Source organism: Durio zibethinus, chromosome 21 (genome assembly GCF_047325235.1).
Source record: "Durio zibethinus cultivar Kanyao isolate XHJ-2024 chromosome 21, ASM4732523v1, whole genome shotgun sequence".
In the NCBI taxonomy this organism is placed as follows: Eukaryota; Viridiplantae; Streptophyta; class Magnoliopsida; order Malvales; family Malvaceae; genus Durio; species Durio zibethinus.
In genome coordinates, this window is record NC_143182.1 from 9771896 (window position 1) to 9795473 (window position 23578).

Below are 23578 nucleotides of genomic sequence, written 5' to 3' on the forward strand. Positions count from 1 at the left end.
TTACCTGTGACCAGTGTTATGGAATTAAGTCTAGCCGATACAATGGATATATTTTTTCGTTCCGGATTCAAAGAATCATTAGAAACTTGTCTTGATTCACCTCATTACGTGAATTTTGGTTTTAAATCGAACAATGTTGTATTTTTTTATATATTGAAACTCAAGTCAATGCGACAATTACCATTGAGATTGACTCAAAGACGTATTAGATCTGATTTCCACTTACATATATATATATATATATATATAAATATATATATATATATATATATATATGATTTTGACTTCATGAGGCCGTCTTTTCCTTTCATATAAAGTAATCATTCTTCTTTCACCCGAAATTCGAATTCAATAATTTTAAATGCAATTCTAATTTTGTCAAATAAAATTAGTTTAGTTGATAAAGATAAAATATTTCACTTGTATGATTTATATTCGATTTTTATCATCAATAATACCTTTTGATGAAGAATCTATAAATTCAAGTAACTCATCGTCTATGGTATATACCTTGACCCTAAAATAAAGTATCTCCCCTCATGTAAACTTTTTTCAACAAAAAAAAAAAGCGATCTTAATCTTAAATACTATTTAATCTTAATTATAATTAAAATGTAATACTCTTTTTGTCTTAAATTGTTTGAGTATTATGATTGGCTTTCATGGAGTTTAAGAATAAAATTTAACTTTAATATATTTAATATTAAAAGTTAAAATTTTTATATATTTAAATTTCATGATTTTTGATACCAAAAAATAAAAAAGATGTTAACATATAATTTTAAAATATAAAAAATAAAAATTTTATTTGTTAAAAAAATGTAATTTTGGAATATAAAAAAATGAACAAAAAAAATGAGACTGATGGAATAATATATAGAAGTGATAAGTTAGGACAAAGCATTGTGAATAAAACACCCTAACAATTCGATGATTTAAAGATTTTCAATCTAGGGAGGTTTTCTATTCAAAAATTGAGACAAGTATGCACAGATTCATGAAATAAAGAAAAAGCTATTTTTAATTTAATGAGGTATTTTATATACATCAAAAAAGTGATATATTACATCTAAAATATATTTAGACTCGAGATATGAAATTGAATTGTTTCTTGGAAATTGTAAACTCCATGGCAATCCAATAACCAAATTCAAAGAAGCTCCCTCTATTCTTTTCATTTGCATATCTTTATCACAGACAACAGATTTCTTTTTGGGTAAAGAATATTTTCTAAACCAAACTTTTTTCCAAATAATTAAAAAGAAAAATATAATTCATTTATTCACTATTCATCTCTATCTTTTCTGTACCCCTAGGAATAGTGCTACAGAGTCTAGATCCTCGACTAGATAGAAGGATTCGATTTCCTATGCCTTACGTCTGAAAAAGGTAAATTCACCCACAGTAACAATCTGTGGAAAGGCCCTTTGCTTTTTCCCCCAGTCTTAATTTTAAATAAAATATTGACTACAACAACAAGGCCAAGGGGCATTACTCTCCTCTCTCTAGCTGTATATATAAGGATAGTAGGCTGAACATTTGGTTCCACAACTGTCTGAAAATATTGTTGATGACCTTGAGCTTAAGAGAGTAAAATTTTGAGAACATTGCCTCTTTTTGTCTATGGCTGTAGGTTCTTGTTGGCTCGTTGTTTTGGTAATTGGAGGGGTTTTAGGTTTTTCGTTAAGTCTTGTCTTGAACCATTTCTTGCCTTTGCTCCTCAAGGGTGGCCTTGTCCCAAAGGGGACTTTTGGATGGCCTTTACTTGGCGAAACATTTAGTTTCTTAAAGCCTCACTCTTCCAATTCTGTGGGGGCATTTCTTCAAGACCATTGTTCTAGGTAAGTATATACATAAATATAATATACATGCTTTTGTATATATTTCCTGACGTTGGTTTCACTCTTCCAGCTGTGATGATCATTCAGTTTCCTGTAAGCATATGCATTTTCTTTTATTTATTTGTTATTTGTCAGTTACTTGGGGATGAGTATCATTAAAAGAAAAAAACAGAAAGAGAGAGAAGAAGAAGAATTAGTAAGAATGATTATATGTGGTCAACTAATGAAAAAGAGAATTTTGTTATGAAATTTTCAGATATGGGAAAGTGTTCAAATCCCATTTGTTCTTCTCCCCCACCGTTGTGTCCTGTGACCCAGAGCTGAACTATTTCATACAACAAAATGAAGGCAAGCTGTTTCAGTGCAGTTATCCAAAGCCTATCCATGGCATTCTTGGCAAGGTTTCCATGCTGGTGGCAGTAGGTGAAACTCACAAGAGGCTCAGAAATGTGGCCCTGTCTCTGGTCACCATTACCAAATCAAAGCCTGAGTTTCTCAATGACATTGAAAGGATAGCCATTCACATACTTGACTCGTGGAAAAATAAACCAAAAGTTATCTTCTGTGAAGAGGCTAGAAAGGTAATACCATTGATTTTAATAAAAGGAAAAACATTCTTGCAAAAAAGTAATATTAAAGAATCCATTCATATATTCTAATGTAAAGTTTGTTTCTATTCCTTTCCTTTGTCGACTTTTCGTTCCACAGTTCACATTCAATGTAATAGTAAAGCAAGTGCTAGGGTTGACACCAGAGGAGCCAGATACTTCAAAAATTCTAGAAGATTTTCTCACTTTTATGAGAGGACTTATCTCTCTCCCACTCTATATTCCTGGAACCCCATATGCAAGAGCTGTTCAGGTACTCAAAAGCTTGATTATGTTCTCTCTTTAACTATATATATATATATATATATGTATATATGCTCAAAAGAAAAAAGAAATGTTTTTGATAGCTTTGTTTACTAAATAATTAATGAAAAATATATAATATTTATTGTGATTTAATCATTTTAGAGAGTTATAGCTCTATCTCCTTTTCTTTTGCTGCAAAAAGAAAGCATGTGATAACCTTTAACTTTGACTATCTTTACAGGCTAGAAGCAGAATATCTTCTACTGTCAAAGCAATTATAGAGGAAAGAAGAAGAAATCCTGATGGGAACTCTAAGAAAAGAAGTGATTTCCTTGAAATCCTTCTATCAGTTGATACCTTATCTGAAGATGAAAAAGTGAGTTTTGTTTTGGATTCTCTTTTGGGTGGCTATGAAACTACTTCCCTTTTAATGTCCATGGTGGTTCATTTCCTAAGCATTTCTCCAACTGCATTACAACAGTTGAAGGTAACGCACCCTTTAATTTTCCAATACCATGCCCCGCATTAATTTCATGAACTCTTATAAAAATTATTAACTCTTTTCTTCTGAACTATATATAGCAAGAACATCAGAAAATAAGAAGCATGAAGCAGAAACATGAGGATCATTTGGATTGGGAAGATTATAAGAAAATGGGTTTCACTCAAAATGTAATAGAAATTTCTTTCTTATATAATATTTTCTTTTCATTACTTTAATTTATAACACAACTTTTCATCTAATACCCCATCAAAACAAAAAAAAAAAAAAATTTCTTCTGACACCCTTTTTCTAGCATGTTTGCAATAATGATGTGATTTCATAACTTTTTTTTTCTCTATGCATATTCTTTTTTTTTTCTTTTTCCTGTTTGTAGGTCATCAATGAAGCTCTGAGATACGGTAACATTGTCAAATTCGTTCACCGAAAGGCTCTCAAAGATATCAAATTTAAAGGTTTTTATTTAAAATATATATAATAATGTTATTAGTTCTGAAATAAGTGTATAAATATACATACACACACACACAAATGATTGATTATGTTCCAATATAATCATGCAGTGAATGAGCTTTTGTACATTAGTTTATTATCTGTATGAGACATAAGACCCAATTTTTGTTTGTATTAATTTTTGCTTTGATCAGGTTATCTAATTCCATCTGGCTGGAAGGTCCTGCCTGTTTTCACTGCAGTTCATTTAGACCCATCTCACCATGCGAAAGCTTCCCAGTTCCATCCATGGAGATGGGAGGTAATCATTCATCATCAACCTCAAAAATCTTCTAGGACTCGTGTCCTAATAAAATGGAGCATCCATGGCCTGATCTAAGTTATATGGCTGAAGGTGTCCATTTCCCCAACTTTCACTCAAAAATTATCCTAGCCTCTATTTTAAGTTATATAATTTGAACTTTCATGTTCATTTGGAAAAAGCAAATTAAACAATTGGACTCTAAAATCTTTAGCGCAAATGCAAAAGTGATCATTTATAATCATTCCCATATAGAAAAATAATATTTATAATGGTAAAAAAATTCTTCTTTCTTCTATTTCTTTAATTCTGAAAATGAAGTTCTGATTCTGCAATTATCCCTCTTGGAAATTTTAATCTTTTTGTACTTTCGAATAGCATTATTTTGTTGAAATTGGAGGTGAGGGACCTTATATATTTTTGGACAAGGATGATGGCTTTTCATCTCAAGTTGGGAGATATGCAGCATTTGTTAGGTTATGAAATGGTCTTTTCATTGTACGTTCTGGCCATGAAAGAAAAGGGTACACTAGACCTAACATAACTTACAGTGGATTAAAGTTCAGCTTCTCCAGATTGACCAACAATGATTGAATATACATTGGCATATTAAAAAATGCTCAAACTTGTTGATTTAGAGAGCTTTTCGAAATCAATGTTTGATAAATATCTAGAACTGATTCCTTATTGAATTTCTCGTGGTTTGACTTGAAATGAACAGATCATATGATTTTTTGTTTTTAAGTTTTCAGGATTTGATCTTTGATTACTGTGATTTAGGGACTAACACTCTATCAAAAGATTATATAACTGTTGGCGGTATCATATGATTTGTAATCTGTTTGTTGTTTAAAAAAACTGATAAAATGAAAAAAATGTGACATGTTTATCAATGTGTGACACAGAGCCAGGATCCCAAATGCAAGAAGTTTACACCCTTTGGAGGTGGGTCAAGATGCTGCCCTGGATCTGACCTAGCAAAGGTTGAGGTTTCTTTCTTCCTCCACCACCTTGTTCAAAACTTCAGGTAATTTCTTTCATATCCAGTAAAAAAGCTAACTGTTTCAACTTTCAAATAAAAGAAGGTAAACTCCCAATTAACTTTAGGTGCATGGTATATTTTTGTACTTAACATGAAAGTGTTTGGTCCAAAATTTGTAGGTGGAAAACAGAAGAAGAGGATAAACCCATAGCATATCCATTTGTAGAATTTCAAAGAGGATTAGTTCTAAATGTGGATCCTTGTTCTGAAACTACCATGTAGGGCTTGGCTTCCTTCTGGGTTGAGGATGAAGGCTGAGATTCATAATGCTCATGTTTTTAATCCTCTCCTCTCCTTTTAGCGACTTTTTTGTGGGCAAAAGAGCTCCTTTCTTGAAATCCTTTGAAGGCTCTCTTTTCCATGTTGTAACATATGTTATATATGTAGTGTTTTCCTCTCTTTGTCAGGTTTTCGTATATAATGAATAATGATCATATTATGTATAAACTTTATTTAGTTTTGTTGCTATTGTTATTGTTGATATTTTTACTAGAGAACTGTTGCTATTGCAGCATGGAACCCCTGGATATGGAGTTCAATATAAGAATAAGAGAGAGAGAGAGGCCCATCTAGTTGGATTTCTTTTTTTTCCCAATAATTATTTAGTCAAATATAACAGGAGGGCCTTGAAGAATAATATAGAATACATTGAAGGCCGTGCCAAAGTAGCTAGGTAGCAATCAAAGGGTTAATCCAAAGATTCAAACTTAAAAGCTAGCCAAGCAATCTTTGACAGTGTTTAGACTGCCTTTACTACTATAGGACTCCTCACATGGTGTACATGGTCTGACCATATCAGCTGCCCATATACATATTCCTTAACTGCATGAGCTTTCTTGACCTTCAGGGTAACACTGAATGTCTTCTCTTCACCAACCTTTTTGAACTGCAATTTTTTGGGCTCAACACAAACCGAAATTCCGATGGGTCTCTGCACTTGAGCTCTGTAAGTACCTGGGGAACCAACATTTTTAACAATCCTAGTCAGTGTAATGGATCCAACAAGGTTAGGGATTGTGATTGAAGGGTAGTTGAAGTTGGCAAGACTAATTGGCTTGGGGCATTTGTAGGAGTTCTGTGAGAAAGTTGAAATTAGTGTTTCATTGTACCCCAAAGTGCATAGAAAGTTTAGGTAATCAGTAGCTGCTAAGTCATAAACAAGTCCAGGATCCATAGCAAGGTTTGGTTGTATGTGCCCTGCTCCATAGCTGAATGGCCCTGCTTTCATATTTGATGCATTTATAATTGGCTCCTTCAAGTTATCAAACGTGGTTGCTGCATCATAGGGGACAAAAAGATGAGGATTATTCTGCAATCTTACTCTGAAAGAAGGTTAAAGAACTTCAAGCCAACTATTTCTTCCTTAAGGAACAAGTTTCTTACCAGTGGTCATAATAGCTGATTTAATTGCTGCAGGACTCCACTTTGGATAAAGGGTTTTAAGAAGGCCAACAATGCCTGAAACATGAGGACATGACATTGAAGTGCCTGATACAGAGTTAAATTGAACTCGGCGCTTGTCAAAATCTTCATTTGTTGGCCCTTCTGCTTCCGTATACGCAGCTATCACACTGACACCTGGTGCAGTGATATCAGGCTGAAAATGGGAAACTAAATGCTAAGTACCTGATTTAAATTAGCAGAAGTGTTGGAAAAATATGTAGCTACTTGTAGTAAGTACCTTGAGGATATCAGGTGTGATGGTGTTGGGTCCCTTTGATGAAAATGCTGCCATGAAAGGGGCTGGCTTTGTGCCAATTTGTGTGGTTGCAGGAGAAATATATGCAGTGGGATTCCTGTTCCAGATATCCACAAATAGTCAGTGGACTTGTAACACTATTATCATATAAGCTCACTGGATGCCTTGGTAAAAATAACAAATTTATTGGTTAGTAATCGTACAATGTTAAATTAATATAAGTGAAAACAGCAAGACCATCAGTGTAATTGATATGGGAAGCAGGAAGGACATGAGCATCGGCAAGAATTTCATTCCCTGTGAGAATGTCATTAGCAAGAACCATGCCAACAGCTCCAGCCAGAGCTGCTTGCTGACCCTTGTCCACTCTTGCATTCTGGCCTCGAAGACATACCAAGATCTTTCCTGTTGCCTTTTTAGGATCAATGGCTCCAGCCTGACATAACGATCTGCATTATTTTTACAAATTAGCATGTATTTGCAGAAGATGTGAGGTGGAGATACATATATTACCGACTGAAGTGTTAAAACAGTTGGTGTAACTGAAACCAAGGTACCACTATTTAGAAGTGTTTGATCCTTACGCATTTTGAATTGATGCATTAGCTGCCTTGGTATCCGCTGCACTTATAAGTGGGAATAACTTGTTTGGCAAAACTTTAACCGATAAACTTTGTCCCTGCAGAAAGGAAATAAGTATTGATAAGTTCCTTTCTTAAGTTACCTTAGCATTGGCATCATTTTCCTTTTTTCTTCAAACTTCCTCCTCATTTTCAGTTACTAGAGCTGAAGGGAGGGGAAAGTAACCTTGTAGTGCATATTGTTGCCGAGGACAACAATACTAGGGAATTCCCTATCCATGGTACTGGCTCCAACCGTGATCTGCCATGGTGCAATGTTGGAGACGGTACCATCAGCAGGTCCTGAATTGCCAGCTGAGCAGACCACAACAATTCCATGCTTGATAGCATGAAAAGAGCCAATTGCAACGCTGTCATTGAAAAAGGGAGTGGGATCTCCCCCAATTGACACAGACAGCACATCAACTCCATCTTGAATGGCCACATCAAAAGCTGCCAATATATCTGCATCAAAGCATTCATTTCCTCCAACTGGTGGCCAGCAAATCTTGTATGCTGCTACTCTGGCTCTCGGTGATCCTCCTTTCGCTGTTCCTTTGCCAAAGCCAAAAACACTTGCGTTGGCTACCAAGTTACCCCCAGCAGTTGATAAGGTATGCGTTCCATGACCTTCTTTGTCACGTGGTGTATCAAAGGAAGAGTTGAGTTTGCCAACAATAGCAGCATACCCTTTGTTGAAGTACCTTGCTCCAATTAGCTTCCTTTAACGTGAACACAGCAATTTAGGTACTAATATGGTTTAGATACAGACTTTACAAACCTAAACTACCTCCAGGAAAAGGGACAGTAGCTGTTCCAGGATCGAAAAGACACCATTATAAGACAGTGGCTGGATAAAAAAAAACATTCCCACCCAGAAGATAAAGGCGGAAAACAAATCAGAACAATGACAGAAAGGGAATATCAGAATCAGAGAAAGATGCCAAAGAAGTGTTTTCGTCTGAATTTTTTTTATGCATATGCAACTGTGCCTGTGCACAAACGCACATGCCACACAAGCAGCCAGAAGCTCTGCTGGTAGAGTGACTTGGAAAAATGAACCATATTAATGCAGACTGTAGGGGACCTAATATGCTGGCTGGCTCTTGTGTATCTCAAAGTTTTGTGGATTTGTCCAAGAACATGAACCTTGAATCTTAAGCAATTCCATGGCTATCAAATTAAATTATATCTGATAACTTTTTATGGTAACATAAACAATTCTTTGCTGTCTTGCTTTTAGGCTACAATGTCTTACCGAGTATTAACCATAAGAATATCAGATTAAATATTATGTAAGTGGTGCCTAAGATGGAAGCGTAATGCAAATTGCTTCATTGTTTGAAAATTTTCAAACAGGTTGTAATAAACAATAAACAAAAATTTTCAGAATATAATCAGTTTGTACATAACATTATTCCTGATGCCACCAAGAGATGAATTATATTGAAATCATTCAGGTAATAGCTAATGTGGTTTATATCCTTTTCACTCACTAACTCTCAGATAAAGTGGGTAACGCCAGCTCTACCACGAAACTCCAAATGAATGTGCTTTTTTTTTCTGATACTGGTCCTCCTCCACCGTCCAATTGGAACTGAATATTATACAGTACCAAAAATTACCCCAGCACAGATTCTTTATGGGTTGACAACGATGAAGATATTTGGACAATTAAGGCCTAGATTGTGATAAATTACGCAGAAATTAAGGGTTTAGACAAGCGTTTTCTTAAGACATTTACTACACAAAAGTAATAAGAGGCAGTAACCTTGGCATAGTCGATATTAATGTTCAAGGTAAGACAACAAAATCAACATCATCATCAAAAAGTAAACCATGGGTGTGGGTTGAAAGGTGGGGTTAGGGGAAATGACAGACCTATTGCAGTGAAATCCAGCATCTTGGTCATTTTGACAAATTCCCTTCCACTTCGATGGAATCGGTCCATACCCATCATCGCTGAAGCTTTTTGATTCAGGCCAGACACCTAGCATCATCCCATTGAACATGCGTTGGGTTAAGAAAGTCAAAACCCTTGATTGTAAAATACAATTAAAAATATGGTTTCTTGCTTTGTTGCAATTTTAATCCTTATCCATATTGTTTAAGGGTTTTTCTATACATCACATTTTCTCTATAAATTGTGTCATTTTCCTCTATTGTAGTTCAAATGTCATAGCTTTCCCGTGGCTCTTCCTATCACTATCACCTTATGACTTATGAGAGTAGCTTGCAAAATGAAGGTAATTGCAGGCAACACGAAGCGTATTCGCCAACAAAATTAAACTGCAATCATAAAAATTTATTAATAAAGTCAAACTTTATGAGTAATACAGTCTTTTTCTCCATTACACTTGCCGGTAGTTAGCTTCCCCGAATGAAACCCTTTTTTTCTCTATCCTTACTAGGATAGTCTGCTTGTATACCATCATCTATTGATAAAATATTAAATTTTTAATTAAAATAATTACGATTCAAATTCTTATAGATAACCTCAAATATATAAAAAAAAAAATACAAGAGTAACTTTTTTTTTTTAATTAAAGATGAATTCGAATCCTATTTCGAAAGCAAGGATGATGCATTAATCAAAGGAACCAAATGCTCGGACTTAAAATTAATGCGGTCTTTAATAACCTTGTGAATGAGTTGATTAAGAATACGAAAGCTGCCGTATGAATAAATAAGGACAAAGAACTCTTGCCAATGCAACAGCTAGATTAGACATTTCTAATATGGATGCATGGTTGAGGCTGAAGGCCATCAATTTAATGAGCCTGTCGTCATGCATGAATGTCAAAGAATGCAGCAGGGGCGCGGGTTGGGAAAAAAATTCAAAATCTATCAAATTCCAACTGTGTCTAAGATTTGTTTAAACCGTTTTGTCATTTACATCATTATCATAACTACTATATGTTTATGGTCAACTATTCACATTAAAAATTATTACTGTGCTAGATCCAATCTTCATTCATTGGTAAGTAGAGTTATATGGGGACGCAGTTAACTGAAAAACAAACAACATTGTTTGTCCAGAGCGAGAAGGAAAAGAAAAAAATGTTTAGATTAAGAGGGAAGCTGAAAGTGACTTACCGGTGTCAAGGTTTCCGATTATTGTATCTTCTCCATATCTGGCCTTGTTCCAGATTGAGTTTGACGAAACCACACCGTTCTGCTCCAAACCAAGGAATTCCCACGAACGCGTTGTGTGTAGTTTTCTTCCCTTGTTCACGAAAATTGAAACTACTTTCGGATGCCCTGGAAAAAAGTTGCAACAGTTTCACAGTTACCAGCAGTTCTGGAGAAAATTGAAAACGATAAAAAAAGAAACGAACGGAAAGAAAACAGAGGAGAAAGGGATATGGTCTCACTTGCTATCTTAGCTGCTACTTCCTCTTCTAAATTTGCAGCGAAACCATTGATATGTCTTGTATAACAGTAAAAGATAGCTTCTCGCGCGTCATCGCTACTGTTTGGGACAAATTCAAGAATTCAAATAAGGCTTCAAATATGTTATTCGAGAAAACAGATGAGAAAGCGTCAACTCAATCTACTAAATCCATCTACCTTCCCAAGAATGATCCAAGAAACTCGTAGTGTGATTCCGTCACAGTATCCAGATCAACCGATGCAGATTCGAGTCCATGTGAGTGTTCTCCCAAGTATACCACAAATGACTGCATTAACATACAAGAACAGTTAATGGTTTTTCAATAATTATAGGAACTACCATAAAGAAATATATTAATGGAAGAAAGGGGTTTGAAATGCTTAACCTTTTTGGCAGCAAATGCAGGTCTCTGCAAAAGAAAGAAAACAATGAAAGAAACCAAACAAAGGGTAGCATTTGAAAGCCTCATTGCTTTGCCTGCTACCTCTTTTAGCAGTGTGCTTGTTCTGTTTCAGCTCTGTTTCACCCCTGTTTCTTTATATAGTAAGAATTGAACAGGAATTTGGGAGTCATATATATAACATTGTCTTCGAAATGATAAAAAAATGTCAGATATGACTTCTTGTGCACAATGTAAACTTAATTCTTACTTTCTTAAGAAAAATGTGGGGGCTTCCATGTGGACCTTGACAGTGAAATTTTCATGAATAAATATTATAACTTGAAGGGGATATAATTGATAAACTTCAAGAAGATAGAGAAGATTGGTGGAATCTCAAGTGTTTTAACCTTAGTTGCATCCGATATGTTTGATGAAGATGACATAATTGGCCAATAATGAACTGGCCCACAGGATTTTTTTTTTTTTTTTTTTTATGTGTGAGCATTGGTGATGGCCTGATGGGAAGGATGGATGGGAAGATTGGCAGTATGAGACAGTTGGCCGTCCGTTGGGGCCACTTCAACACTCATCCTTGGATAAGATGCTTTTGTCATCTCTTGTTAGGCTATGAGTAACTCGTAAGCATTTGTCAAGTTTGTTTTCATGTTGATGAAAATGTATATGAAAGCGGACTCCACAATGAGTGATAATATTGAAATTGTTAGTGGATAGCAATATTGAAATTGTTGGAACACTAGACCAATAGAATCAGGGAACTCTAATTTCATAATAATGAAAAAAAAAACACTTATTTGTAAAAATTAAGGGTATCAATGTCATAGTTATGAATGATCATCTAATAAATTTAATATTCAAATTTCAATATTTATAATTTTTTTTTTTTTTTTTTATGTTTGGATTAAGATCTTCGTTGAAAAAATATCTATAGAATTAGACTTAGAGACTAGAGGGCGAGAAGAAAGAAACGAAAAGACATGATTGGTGAGATTTATAAGTAACATAACTCGGTAGGAAAAACATTAGATCAGCATCAATTATCTGCTTTTAGCTTTGAGATTAATCTGAAAATGAAGGCTTATGTTTTTTGTAACACTTTTTTTCCCCTTCTTTTCATTGCATTTTGGGTTTTGTTTTGGGTGATTTCAAGTCAGCGCTGAGGTGGGTGAGTGATTTTCATTCTTTCTCTGCCATTGACTACAGTAGGCGAAATATTGGGCCAAGTCAATTCTAATATTATGGCATCACAAACTTCTGTAGCAAAACAAGGTGGCGGTTTTTGAACCCTGTGGCGCACCATTTCAGCTGGTATAAGAGAATGAATTCATCTAATGAACTTTTGTTTTACCTCTATATTAATAAGTTTTAAGTCTCATTGTAAAACATAAGTTATTATAATAAAGTTTTCATCATTTCTTTTTTTTCATGATTTCAGAGCGATTTCATAATTCATTCCGAAAATGAATCACTTTGAAATAACTAATATTTGTTCATTCTCATTCTTGGTTGATTTTCATTTTTAACTTTATTTTTGTTTTTGCGCTTCAATTTTTTTTTAGGTTTTTTTTTCACATATTCAATATTCATCTTTTATATCAATACTCTAACTTCTCACGTCTCCATTTCATTTTTTTTTTCAAAAGCTTAATGGCAAGTATTTAATGAGAAAATATACAACCAATTTTAATTATCCTTAATTTTGGAAATAACTACAATCGATGGGCAAAGGCTATCGTAGTTATTTAAAAGGAATAAAATTATGACTTGTTGTTACTGGAGAACACAAAACTGCCGAACGAAAAGAAGAAAAATTCATTGATAAATTTACAGATCAGCTGGAGGAATGGAAAAGTTAAATCATTGAATTCTTACATGGTTCACTAACACCATAGTTTCTTCTATCAATGTACATTTTGGATGATTTGAATTTGCTAAAAATGCTTGAGAATTTTGTCACACAATACAGCTCTACTACCTTTACTTATCAATATCATATTTTGATCACTTTATCTCGCTTTCATAAAAAATCAAGTCAGTCGATTGATGATTTTCATTCTAAAATGCAATATTTATGGGACATGCTTGAAAATTCTAAGCCAAAATTCAAGGATGAAAATGATGCTGATAATTTTATTACTTATAAAAATCAAATTTGTCTTATTCAATTTCTAATGGCACTTCAAGATGAATTTGAGAATACCAGATATTCACTTTTGGGTCGATGTCCTTTACTAACTATGGATAATGTTATTATGGAATTGATATATGAGAAAACTCAGTTAGGTATAAGTCATACTTATAGTGCTGATATAATTATTGTTACTGCTCTTTAGAAAAGTACTAGCTTTACTTTTCACAAGTTTTATTCACGATGTGGCAGGACTAATCATCCCGTTCATAAATATAGAGCTAAATATCATTGTAACAGTAATCTAATTCATGATCCTCACACTAACAAGGCTGCAGTAACAACCACTGAACCAAATACTTTTGAGTCTTCTTTTAATACCATTACAATCTCCACCACTGATCTTTAATCTTTGTTCAATTAACTATTATCTTGATCTCATGTTCCTGTCATATCTGCTGCCACATTAGGTAATATTTGGTTGTTTGATACTAGCTATGGAAATTATATGAGTGTTGATCAATTTTTGTTCAAAAACAAGATACCCATACCTAATGGTCCAATTATTAAAACAGCAAATGGATCTATCTTAAAAGCTAGCCACATTGGTAATATTGAAATCTAAAAAATGTGTATATCTGACACTTGTTCTTAATCTTGCCTTGAATTTGCTTTCTGTTGACCAACTTTGTGACCTTGATCTTAATTTGTATTTTTCACTATGATATGGTTGTATTGTTTAGGATCCTTAAATAAGTCAAAAAGTTGGGACATGCATAAGGTTAGAACACTGTTTAAGCTTAAAACTTTGAAAATTTCACAACATTTGATTACTGCTGCTACATCTTAAACAATCAATTCTTTGGTTTCTTTAGATTTATGGCATTCTAGGCTAGGACATGCATTTATTTCTCGAATAAAGTCACTTGCTTCTACTGGTGTCTTAGGTAATGTTTCTCATAATATTTTTGATTGTTTGTCTTATCAACTTGGAAAGTAAAGTGCTTTACCATTTAATAAAAGTGATTATATCTCATATACTCTTTTTGATTTAGTCCATTATGATATTTGGGGTCCAATTCTCACACCAACTTAAAGAGGTTTATGTTACTTTGTTATATTTATTGATGATTTTTCTTGTTATACTTAGATATATTTATTCAAACAAAAAACTAAACTTTTATCAATTTTTCATGAATTCAATAACATGATGCAAACTCAATTTTCTAGAGAAATAAAAATTCTAGGTCTAATAATGCCATTACATATACATAAATTGAGTTTTGTAACTTGTTAAAGTATGATGGGACTCTTCCTCATAGGTCTTGCCCATATACTTCATAACAAAATGGTCGAGTTAAAAGAAAATATTGTCATATTCTTGAGACAGTTCCTACCTTTTTCATTTTCTCTTCCCTTCCTAAATATTTTTAGGGTGAAGTGGCTCTCACTGTTGTATACACTATTAATCGTGTTCCCACACCAGTATTAGACACACAATCTCCTTATGAATGTCTATACAATAAAGTACCTGATTACCTTTCTCTCAAAATTTTTGGATGTGCTTGCGTTGTTCTACTTTCTACTCATGAAAGGACTAAACTTAAACCTAGAGCTAGATTATGATATTTTTTGGGTTATGGTATAGAATATAAGGGATATAGACGTTATGATCCAGTGTCCAAATGTCTTCGCATCTCAAGAAATGTAGTTTTTTGGGAACATAAAAAGTTCACTAGTGTGTTCTCATTACATTTACCACGTTCTTTTTCATATATTTTTACAGATTCATCTTTTGATTTATTTTTAAATGAGGAGACTATTATAGGTACTTCTAACTTAAATAGTAATTCATCTTTTTTCACTTTTACTATGTCTAATATGACTGAAGCTTTTATTGATACAATTGTTCCTTCATTATACATATCGCTTCCTCTTATGTAGCAATAAGCAATAGCAAAAGAGCTTTTAGCTCTTAAGAAAACTCATACTTAGAATATTTTTGAACTACATTTTGATAAGTCAGTGATTGATCATAAATGGATCTACAAGTTCAAGATTCGATCTGATGGGTTAGTGGAACATTACAATGTTCATCTTATTGTTCGAGGATTTACACAATAATATAGCATTGACTACGAAAAGACTTTTGCCCCAGTTGTATGTCCTACATTTGTTTGTTCACTATTAATTGTTGCCACAGCTAAAAAATGGCCAATCTTTCAAATGGATATTAAAAATACCTTCTCGAATAGTGATCTTACTGAGAAAGTTTATATGAAGCCACCTCATGGTTCATCTATACCTTCTAACATAGTTTATCTTCTTCGACGTGCACTATATGATCTTAAGCAAGCCTCTAGAGCTTGGTTCTTGAAGTTTAGTACCACTGTTGCACAACTTGATTTTACATATAATAATCATAATTTTGCTCTTTTTACTTGTACTACTAAAAATTGTATTACTTTTCTCATACTTTATGTGGATGACATGATCATTACGGGTAATGATGCAAATGATATCCAAGATCTGAAGATTTTTCTTCATTTTAAATTTAAGATGAAAGATCTTGTCCTTTAAATTATTTTTTAGCCTTACAGTCACTAATGATTCTATTGACTTACATTTGTTTCAAACAAAATATGTTTCTAATCTTATTGCTTGAGTCGGTTTAACTGATAGTAAGATCGCATCATCACCACTTGAATAGAATTTGAAGCTTTCTTCTTCTGATGTTACACCACTTTCAGACCCTTTTTTGTATCGAACTCTGGTAAGTAATCTCATATATTTGACAGTTACTCATCCAGACATTGCCTATGTTATTCATTTGGTTAGTCAATTTCTGTTTGCTTATCGATTTACTCATTTTGTTGCTATCTTCTAGATCCTATGATATGTTAAGGGTACTATATTCCATTGTTTGCATTTTTTCTCTAGTTCCTCTTTGGACTTGTATTGTTATTGTGATGCTAATTGGGTAGGAAATCCTACTGATCGTCATTTTACCATAGGCTACTATTTCTTTTTTGGTTTTTTTCTTATTTCTTGACAAAGTAAAAAACAAATTGTGGCGTCTCGCTTTAACACTGAAGTTGAGTATCGAGCTTTTATAAATGTCACATCAAAACTTCTATGGTTATAATGGCTATTTTAGGATATGGATGTTTCTTATCACTATAGTACTCCTATGTTTTGTGATAATCAAAATGCCATTCAGATAGCTCATAATAATGTTTTTTCATGAGCATATCAAACATATTAAAATTGATTGTCACTGCATTCGTTGCTATTTGCTTGGTCAAACTTTTTGATTTGTTCCTATTACCAGTACTGATCAAAAAGTAAATATCTTCACTAAATCACATCCACCTGGTCAATTTTTTGTCCAAGTTTTCAAAATTAAGTTGAGTTCTACATTACCATCTTGAGTTTGCAAAAAGTATCAATGATATTCTAGTAGTATTATGGTAATATTCTAAATTGATGATCTTATTTTAGTAATATCTTAAATTCATTTAATATTAATTTAAAAAAATATTAGATAGTGATTTGATATTGATTTAAAAAATATTATATATTGATTGAAATAATTATAAGAATTGATTTAGTCATTATTTTTATTTATTATATTTTTTATTTTATAATATTTTACCTTTGTATAAATAGACTTTAAGCGTTATTGTAAAATATAAGTCATTACAATTAAATTTTCATCATTTATTTTTTTTTCAACCAGCACCCTTTCTTTTTTTTTTTAGAAAAAATATTTTAATGAACATGCAAAAATTTAGTGGCCAATAAGTTCAACCTTCATTTGCCTAAACCTTATAAAATTAGGGGGTTTGGAGAGAATGATTTCTCTAATTAGTATTACCATTGAAAATTATTTTTGCATTTAAAAATTACTTTTGACCCAACTTAAACAACAAAAATCTTTTATTTTTTAATTTAAAAGCTTGCTTTTTATTTCAAACAAAAAAAGCTTATCAATACATAATTTTACGTAAAAAAAAATTGAGATAAAAAATTATTATATTATTTTTATATTATATTATTTTATACATTTTTTAATGTTTCATTTACTTGCAGAATTTTTTTTACAATAATATCAAATAATTAAAATTTTTAATCATAAATTTTTATTACACTTTTTAAACGTATTTTTTTTAAATTAAAAAGTTTTTTCCACCGCAATAACAATGTTAAACTAATCTTAAAATTTTTCATTATAAAAACATCGCTATATTGTATAATTTTCCTATAATTGGTTAAGAACGCTATCCTTTTCTTCTTTTTTATCAATTAGCCCCTTTAAAATTAATAAAACTTTTCTTCTTATTAATTGTAAAATTAATAAAACTTAAAAGAAAAAAAATAATGCAAGATTATGTCCCTTTAAAGGTTGTTTTCATGATTTTTGAGCAAGGGCATGTTTGTTTCTGAGCGAAGTTCTGAAATTATGGTACTCTTACTTCTGCTGTACTTAACAAACGAGTACTATAAAAAGAAGGTAGCATGTTCCCTCTTTGAAGTCTGACATGCCACTGTCTAAAACTAACTCAATAATTCTCTATCTGTTTCCGACTTTTCTGGTGGACAATATGATAAACAGTCAGCATATAGTGGTCTACAAATGATGTTGCCTTTGTACGTACTGACAGAAATCAATTCCATTGAATTAGGCTCGTCATTTAATCTTGCATTGTAAAATTATTTCTAAGTAATGAATTTAAGAAAAAAAATCATTAAGTATAGTTATAATGTGTGATATAACAATACCAAACTGACTCCATTAGGATTACTTCATAAGGAAAAGAGTTTTATATTTTTGTCAATCAAAATTGGATCTTTGTACAAGCATTCCGAATGTTTTATGATAATGTAAAAATGTGCATTCTTGAAATTTTTTAGAAGAGATTAAACTTTGGCAAAATCTGAAGTTATATCTGATCGTATTACCATACAAAAAAAATAAATCCACTGCACTAATTTTTGCTTGAGAATCACTACTAATCTGCAAAAGAATCGGTGAAGGTCCCCTCCCCCCCCCCCCCCCTCCCCCCACAAGAATATCAATGAAGTAATAAAGATTCAGTTTGATGTTGCTGTCAGGACCACTAGCTAGGGCACACCGTCATATATTTGCTGCATTCCGTTGAAAGAGATTTTTAAGGCAACATCATCAAGTGGTTTCCTAGAAATTTCCCAGTCAAATGAGCCAAGGGGTGAAGTTCCAAGTGAGAGAATTCAGAACTTGAATCTTTTATATATACTGGAAAAAAAATGCATGCATGCATTAGATTTCAACCCAATTTGGCCGACTGCAAAATATTGGACTACCAGATTCAAACAATTTTGGTATAATTATGACTTTTTTTTTTTAAAATAGTGTTAAGATACCTTAAAGCTTTGCCTAATCCAAATCCCTTTCCCCGACGCTTTTAGATACATACTTTTTCACATTAATATAATTCATTCACAAATTTGCTTCCAACCAAATAATATCTTACAAGAATTGAATCATTTATTTCAGGAAAAGCTGTCAATGCCATCCTGCTGCCGTATGGTACATTGTCCAGGCCTGTCAAAATATAGGTTGGGCCCTCTCTTTTACTTTTAATCTATTGGTTTGCCATCACATTTTTCATCAATATTTAATTTTTCATATATGTGATTTTCACTATTGCATTTTGCACATATGACCTAATATATTAAAAAATAAATTAACAAATTAAAGATGGTATCTTAATCCGTTGGAATTAATAGCATATACCCAATTCTAAATGATTAATGCTTTGGATATATGCAAGAATTTCTATAATTTACTCATGACTTTTATATATTAAGCATTTATACTTTAGTCTTCAAAAAGAAATAAACCAAACTAATAAACCGAGATTGCGATAGTTAATTTTCATGCGTTAGTGTGAGAAATGAATGAAATTTTTGGACTTTGACATTTACTTTTTTATGAGAAAACAAAAACCGTTGACCCATAAGTTTGAATAGTGGATTGTTAAACAAATTTTCAAGCCGGTGATATTAACAAGCCTGTCGACGAAAACGACACATTGAAATATTGACTACCTATATATATACATATTCTAGAACAACAAATTTCTTTGAAAAAAAATTAGATAAGGGGAGATTATTTATTTCAAGTTTAAGATATATGACAAATTTTAGCAAAAATTTACAGTGAATTTATATATCACTCATTAAAAGATATTGATGCTAACAAGATTTAAACTTAAAATCTTATTTTATCTGTACCAAATTCCAACTCAACATTGAAATTATGGTTAGGTGAGTTGAAACTAACAAAAGGGTTGATATATCAAAATCAGTTAAACTGTCTAAAAAGCTAAAATTAGAGCTCATCACGGCCCAATTCAGGCTAAAACTAGTCTAATAATGGGATCCCACATGCAACATTTGGTCCCTACTCCTCCCCATCTTTGGTTTCAATTTTTATTGTATGCAATGCAGCAACCGCTGGAATTTGTGAATAAAACGACCGTCAAATAATCTGTCAAACCACCCATGCCAAGGCTGTCAGTTTGTCTCGTGCTTTGGCCTTGCCACCATGCACTCCTGTCAATAGCCGTTATGGACACCACTGCCATATCATCGTTTGCTTAAAATAAAAAGTGAAAATATTGGTTTGGCTTCTTTCGTCAACTCTTACATATGTGAAAGAAAAGCCAAGATTTGAGAAGTTGCAAAACCAACAGGCCTTCTTTTTATATATATATATATATATATATATATATATATATATATATATATATATAAAGGAGGTTACAATTTAATAATAGAAAAAAATTATAAATCTTGCAATTCGAAGTCATACTTGTTAAATATCACTTTTAAAAGTAATTATATTAATCGATTTAATTAAATTTTAAATTTGATTAATTTTTGGGCATTTATGAATAGTATATTATTTTTCCTTTTAATTATTTCCATCTAGTTAAGAAAAATAAGCTTGCTTGTCGACTGGTTTATAGTCCTCTCTCGTCTGTTTCCCTGATGGTCTTGTTGTCTCTTTCCTTAGCCTCACCTGGCTTTTAAATCCCATAAGCACTTCCAAGTCTAAAATGAATTGAAAATGAATTACTATATATGGGTTGATAGGGAGAGCAGTACTAAACTGATCAGGGAACGAGATGGTAGCTGCTGAGCTGAACTTCTTTACAACGTGTCTCTGCAGTATGCACCCATGATTGAACTGTAAGTGATCACTATTAGTGATTTTTTTTTATTTGAAAAATGAAGATTCAAACTCAGCTCTTTGAACAAATGAATACTCAACTGTTCTGCCAGTGATAATTCAGTTCATAAGTTTAATAAGATCAAAGTAGAAAACCAGGCGATAAAACTGCAATTTACATTTGCTTACAAGGGGCAAAGATTTAAAACTTTGACTATTATGCATTCATTTTTCTGATTTTTCTTCCCATTAATATTACCTTGACTAATTCACCTTCCTAAATCTGATACCAGAATCGACGATTTTATAGTATGTAAAAAATATATATATTTATTTACTCTCTTTATGATATGCATGATAGGCTGAATGTGTATATTTTCTTTCCTTAATATTCCACTCCTCTTCTGCGCACTTAAATTGTTTGCTTTAGCCTCTATAAATATACGTTATTTGGCCCTCAATTGAAGGGCATTCCCTTCAGCACAAAACTTTTTTTTAATTTACTAATTAAATCGAGTGGTTCTTGATGGGCATCAATTCAGTTGACTGTTTTTATATATTCATGTTTGATTTGGATGATCGGTGAAAAAAATTCTCACCGGCTCATCACCTAGTTTTATCACTGACCTCCACCAACCTCCCAAATGAAACATGAGTTGCTGTAACCCTAGCCTACTCATGAGGTACTTTTTTCTTTTATTTTGAAAATAAAATGTCATATTCGACTCTTCAGTACATGCATATATCATTGAACTAAACTAAATGTTTACTAACAGTAAATCAGAGCTGTGTTGTGTTGTTAAATATTTTGTATATGCATCATTTTTATCATTTTATTACAACATTCAAAACGTAATTTTATACATAGGTTTTATTCTATAGTGATTGTATCAAAATTTCGATCAGATAAAACTAAAAGAACTGATGAAAGAAACGTGTAAGAATGGTAGTGAAATTAACACTGCACATGTCGTGGTTCTGACTTGAATTTGGATTGGTTTTCATAGGTGGATTGCATGAGGGGGGGAACCAATGAAACGGTCAGGTTCTGATCTGCCTGGCTCCCTGGATGCCAACTAAGGATGCTGTCAACAAGGATAATTGGCTCTTCCAAGTTGGCATCAGAGGAGTCAAGCGGGTCCAAATTTAGACCCATTTTCTCATCATTTCAGGTATTTATAATTTTATAGTCGGAATTGCACTTGCTTCTCTCTCTTGTTTGTGTTGGAAAGCCTTACATTCCTTGAGGTGCATGTTGAACCCAGCCTTTGATCTGGGCTGGTGCAAACCTGTCCAATGGTACCCAAATTAGTTAAAGCCCAAACACTCCATATCCAATATTATATTGTTGTATATGATAGCCAAACTAGAGGCGTTAAGTCTCTCTTTTAATCAAAACTCGGTTCTCCTATTTACTTTTTATTTTATTATTACAATATAAAATATTAGATTATATTAATATCATAACATTTTAAATATATTTAATAATTAATGATAAATAAAGATATATTATTTGTTAATAAAATAATTTAATCCAACTAAGCTCAAGTTTAAAAATTCAATGCTTGAATTGATATTTTTATTAAAATTTAATTTTTAATACTTAAATTTAATGATTTTTAATATTAAAATTTAAAAAATCATAAAATATATATCTCGTCCAAGTTGAATGTCTACCTTTTTGGGTTACTCAAACTATGTTTATTACTCTTACTTTTATCTGTATTTCATTTTTTAATAAAATGGTTTTTTACTTTATTGATGTTGAAAAACTTATACTTCAACATTTTATTAAAATTATTTAAAAATACTATAAAAAATATACAATAAGAATGACGAATGGGAGTGAATGTTATCGTCAGTAGTCATTCACATTCCAGTCCCCGTACACGGTAGCTGTAGCTTTCACACATTTATTAATTAAAAGAAATTAGCTTTATTGACTCGTCAAGTCTTTCTCATATGTTTTGCATGTAAGAATAGTCCTTAAGTTAAGACTTATTTTATTTAGGAGCATTATTGGTTTTTTCCCTAAATTGTTAGAAATGAAATATAAAATTGATTAAAAAATAAATAAGTTGTTAGAACTTAGAATTGATGAGATCGAAATTTGTCATAATTATTCACTGTGATATTGCTAAAATAGAAGTGTTTATAAACGGAATCTCTCTTCTAGTCAAATTCGAGCTTCCTTTGTTTCATTTATTTAATTATTATTTTATCATTAAAATATAAAATTTTTTTATTATATTGATATATAATATTTTAAATATATTTAAGAATTAATAATAACTAATAATATATTATATTAATTTATTAATAAAATAATTTAATCTAGACGAAACTCCAGTTTAAAATAATTGGGGAAAAAAAAAGAAAAAACCTCCAGCTTAAAATTCCACGGAGCTCGTTTTAATCGTGAGTGCATAATTTTATGAGGCACTGCAAATTTTGTTTTGATTCGGAGATTACCTAATCTCCCAAAGTTCTTTTTGACAAAAGATGGGCTCAATTGAATTACACTTCTCAAACCTTTTTTTTTTAAATTTGTTTTTTATTTATATTTAATAATAAATTTTATATTTTATATTTTTTATGTGTTGGTCTCGTTGAGATGACATGTGTCAAATTTTTATTTATTTATTTATATTTTATATTTTTATATTTTAAATTATTTTGTACAGTTCATTTGATATTATGTATCAATTTATTTTATTTTATTTTCTTTTTCATTTATCTCTTTTTTATATTAAATAAATATATTTTAATTTTTAGAAACTCATTTAATATTATTGATTAAAAACATATTTTTTAATAAATTTTTAAATAAAATAAATTTGTAAAAAAATAATATTAATAAAGGCATCTACATGATCTGACATTTTTTTCAGCCTTTTTAGTTTTTAAAAATTAATTATATAAATTTTGTAAGAACAGTTCATCATTTTTAATAATGTGTGATAATTAATTTTTTTCATTTTGTTGTAGATCGATTTTTTTTATTGGGGTTTAAAGTTTTTTAATGCTATATTTATAAAATCATAAAATATTAATACACCCTTCCAATTTGATGTTTATCTCAAAAAATATATTCATTATTCTTTTTCTATATTTCATTTATTTATTTT

General features: G+C 31.7%; 2 protein-coding genes across 6 annotated transcripts; one reads left to right on the forward strand and one right to left on the reverse strand.

Moving 5' to 3' along the window:
* Nucleotides 1-1497: 1497 nt before the first annotated feature.
* On the forward strand, nt 1498-5534 carry LOC111306191 (cytochrome P450 724B1-like). Of its 3 annotated transcripts, XM_022904103.2 has the most exons (9): nt 1498-1841; nt 2098-2422; nt 2550-2702; nt 2937-3182; nt 3278-3367; nt 3574-3652; nt 3845-3951; nt 4857-4978; nt 5113-5534. In XM_022904103.2, exons 1-9 carry the CDS (start codon nt 1624-1626, stop codon nt 5213-5215), a joined length of 1443 nt encoding a protein of 480 aa, XP_022759838.2. In that variant the 5' UTR covers nt 1498-1623; the 3' UTR covers nt 5216-5534. The 3 variants fall into 3 exon arrangements, with proteins under 3 accessions (XP_022759838.2, XP_089606602.1, XP_089606603.1); XM_089750476.1 differs by lacking the exon at nt 3278-3367; XM_089750477.1 differs by lacking the exons at nt 3278-3367; nt 5113-5534 and having other exon boundaries at nt 3845-4044.
* Nucleotides 5535-5619: 85 nt separating this feature from the next.
* On the reverse strand, nt 5620-11382 carry LOC111305520 (subtilisin-like protease SBT5.3). Of its 3 annotated transcripts, XM_089750475.1 has the most exons (12): nt 11092-11368; nt 10883-10992; nt 10687-10784; nt 10409-10573; nt 9194-9302; nt 7500-8034; nt 7277-7371; nt 6896-7141; nt 6675-6789; nt 6377-6590; nt 6103-6268; nt 5620-5947 (listed from the first exon to the last, which is right to left on the reverse strand). In XM_089750475.1, exons 1-12 carry the CDS (start codon nt 11173-11175, stop codon nt 5896-5898), a joined length of 1989 nt encoding a protein of 662 aa, XP_089606601.1. In that variant the 5' UTR covers nt 11176-11368; the 3' UTR covers nt 5620-5895. The 3 variants fall into 3 exon arrangements, with proteins under 3 accessions (XP_089606601.1, XP_022758876.2, XP_022758875.2); XM_022903141.2 differs by having other exon boundaries at nt 5620-6268; nt 11092-11382; XM_022903140.2 differs by having other exon boundaries at nt 5620-6268; nt 10687-10781; nt 11092-11342.
* Nucleotides 11383-23578: the final 12196 nt, after the last annotated feature.

Excerpts from the sequence above, each read along its gene's own strand:
- LOC111306191 (XM_022904103.2), top strand. The coding sequence starts at position 1,624 with ATGGCTGTAGGTTCTTGTTGGCTCGTTGTTTTGGTAATTGGAGGGGTT. Across the intron at positions 3,653-3,844 it reads CAAAGATATCAAATTTAAAG|GTTATCTAATTCCATCTGGC; the intron begins GTTTTTATTTAA and ends TGCTTTGATCAG. Across the intron at positions 4,979-5,112 it reads CACCTTGTTCAAAACTTCAG|GTGGAAAACAGAAGAAGAGG; the intron begins GTAATTTCTTTC and ends CAAAATTTGTAG.
- LOC111305520 (XM_022903141.2), bottom strand. The coding sequence starts at position 11,175 with ATGAGGCTTTCAAATGCTACCCTTTGTTTGGTTTCTTTCATTGTTTTC. Across the intron at positions 9,303-10,408 it reads AATCGGAAACCTTGACACCG|GTGTCTGGCCTGAATCAAAA; the intron begins GTAAGTCACTTT and ends GGATGATGCTAG. Across the intron at positions 6,591-6,674 it reads TCACACCTGATATCCTCAAG|CCTGATATCACTGCACCAGG; the intron begins GTACTTACTACA and ends TCCCATTTTCAG.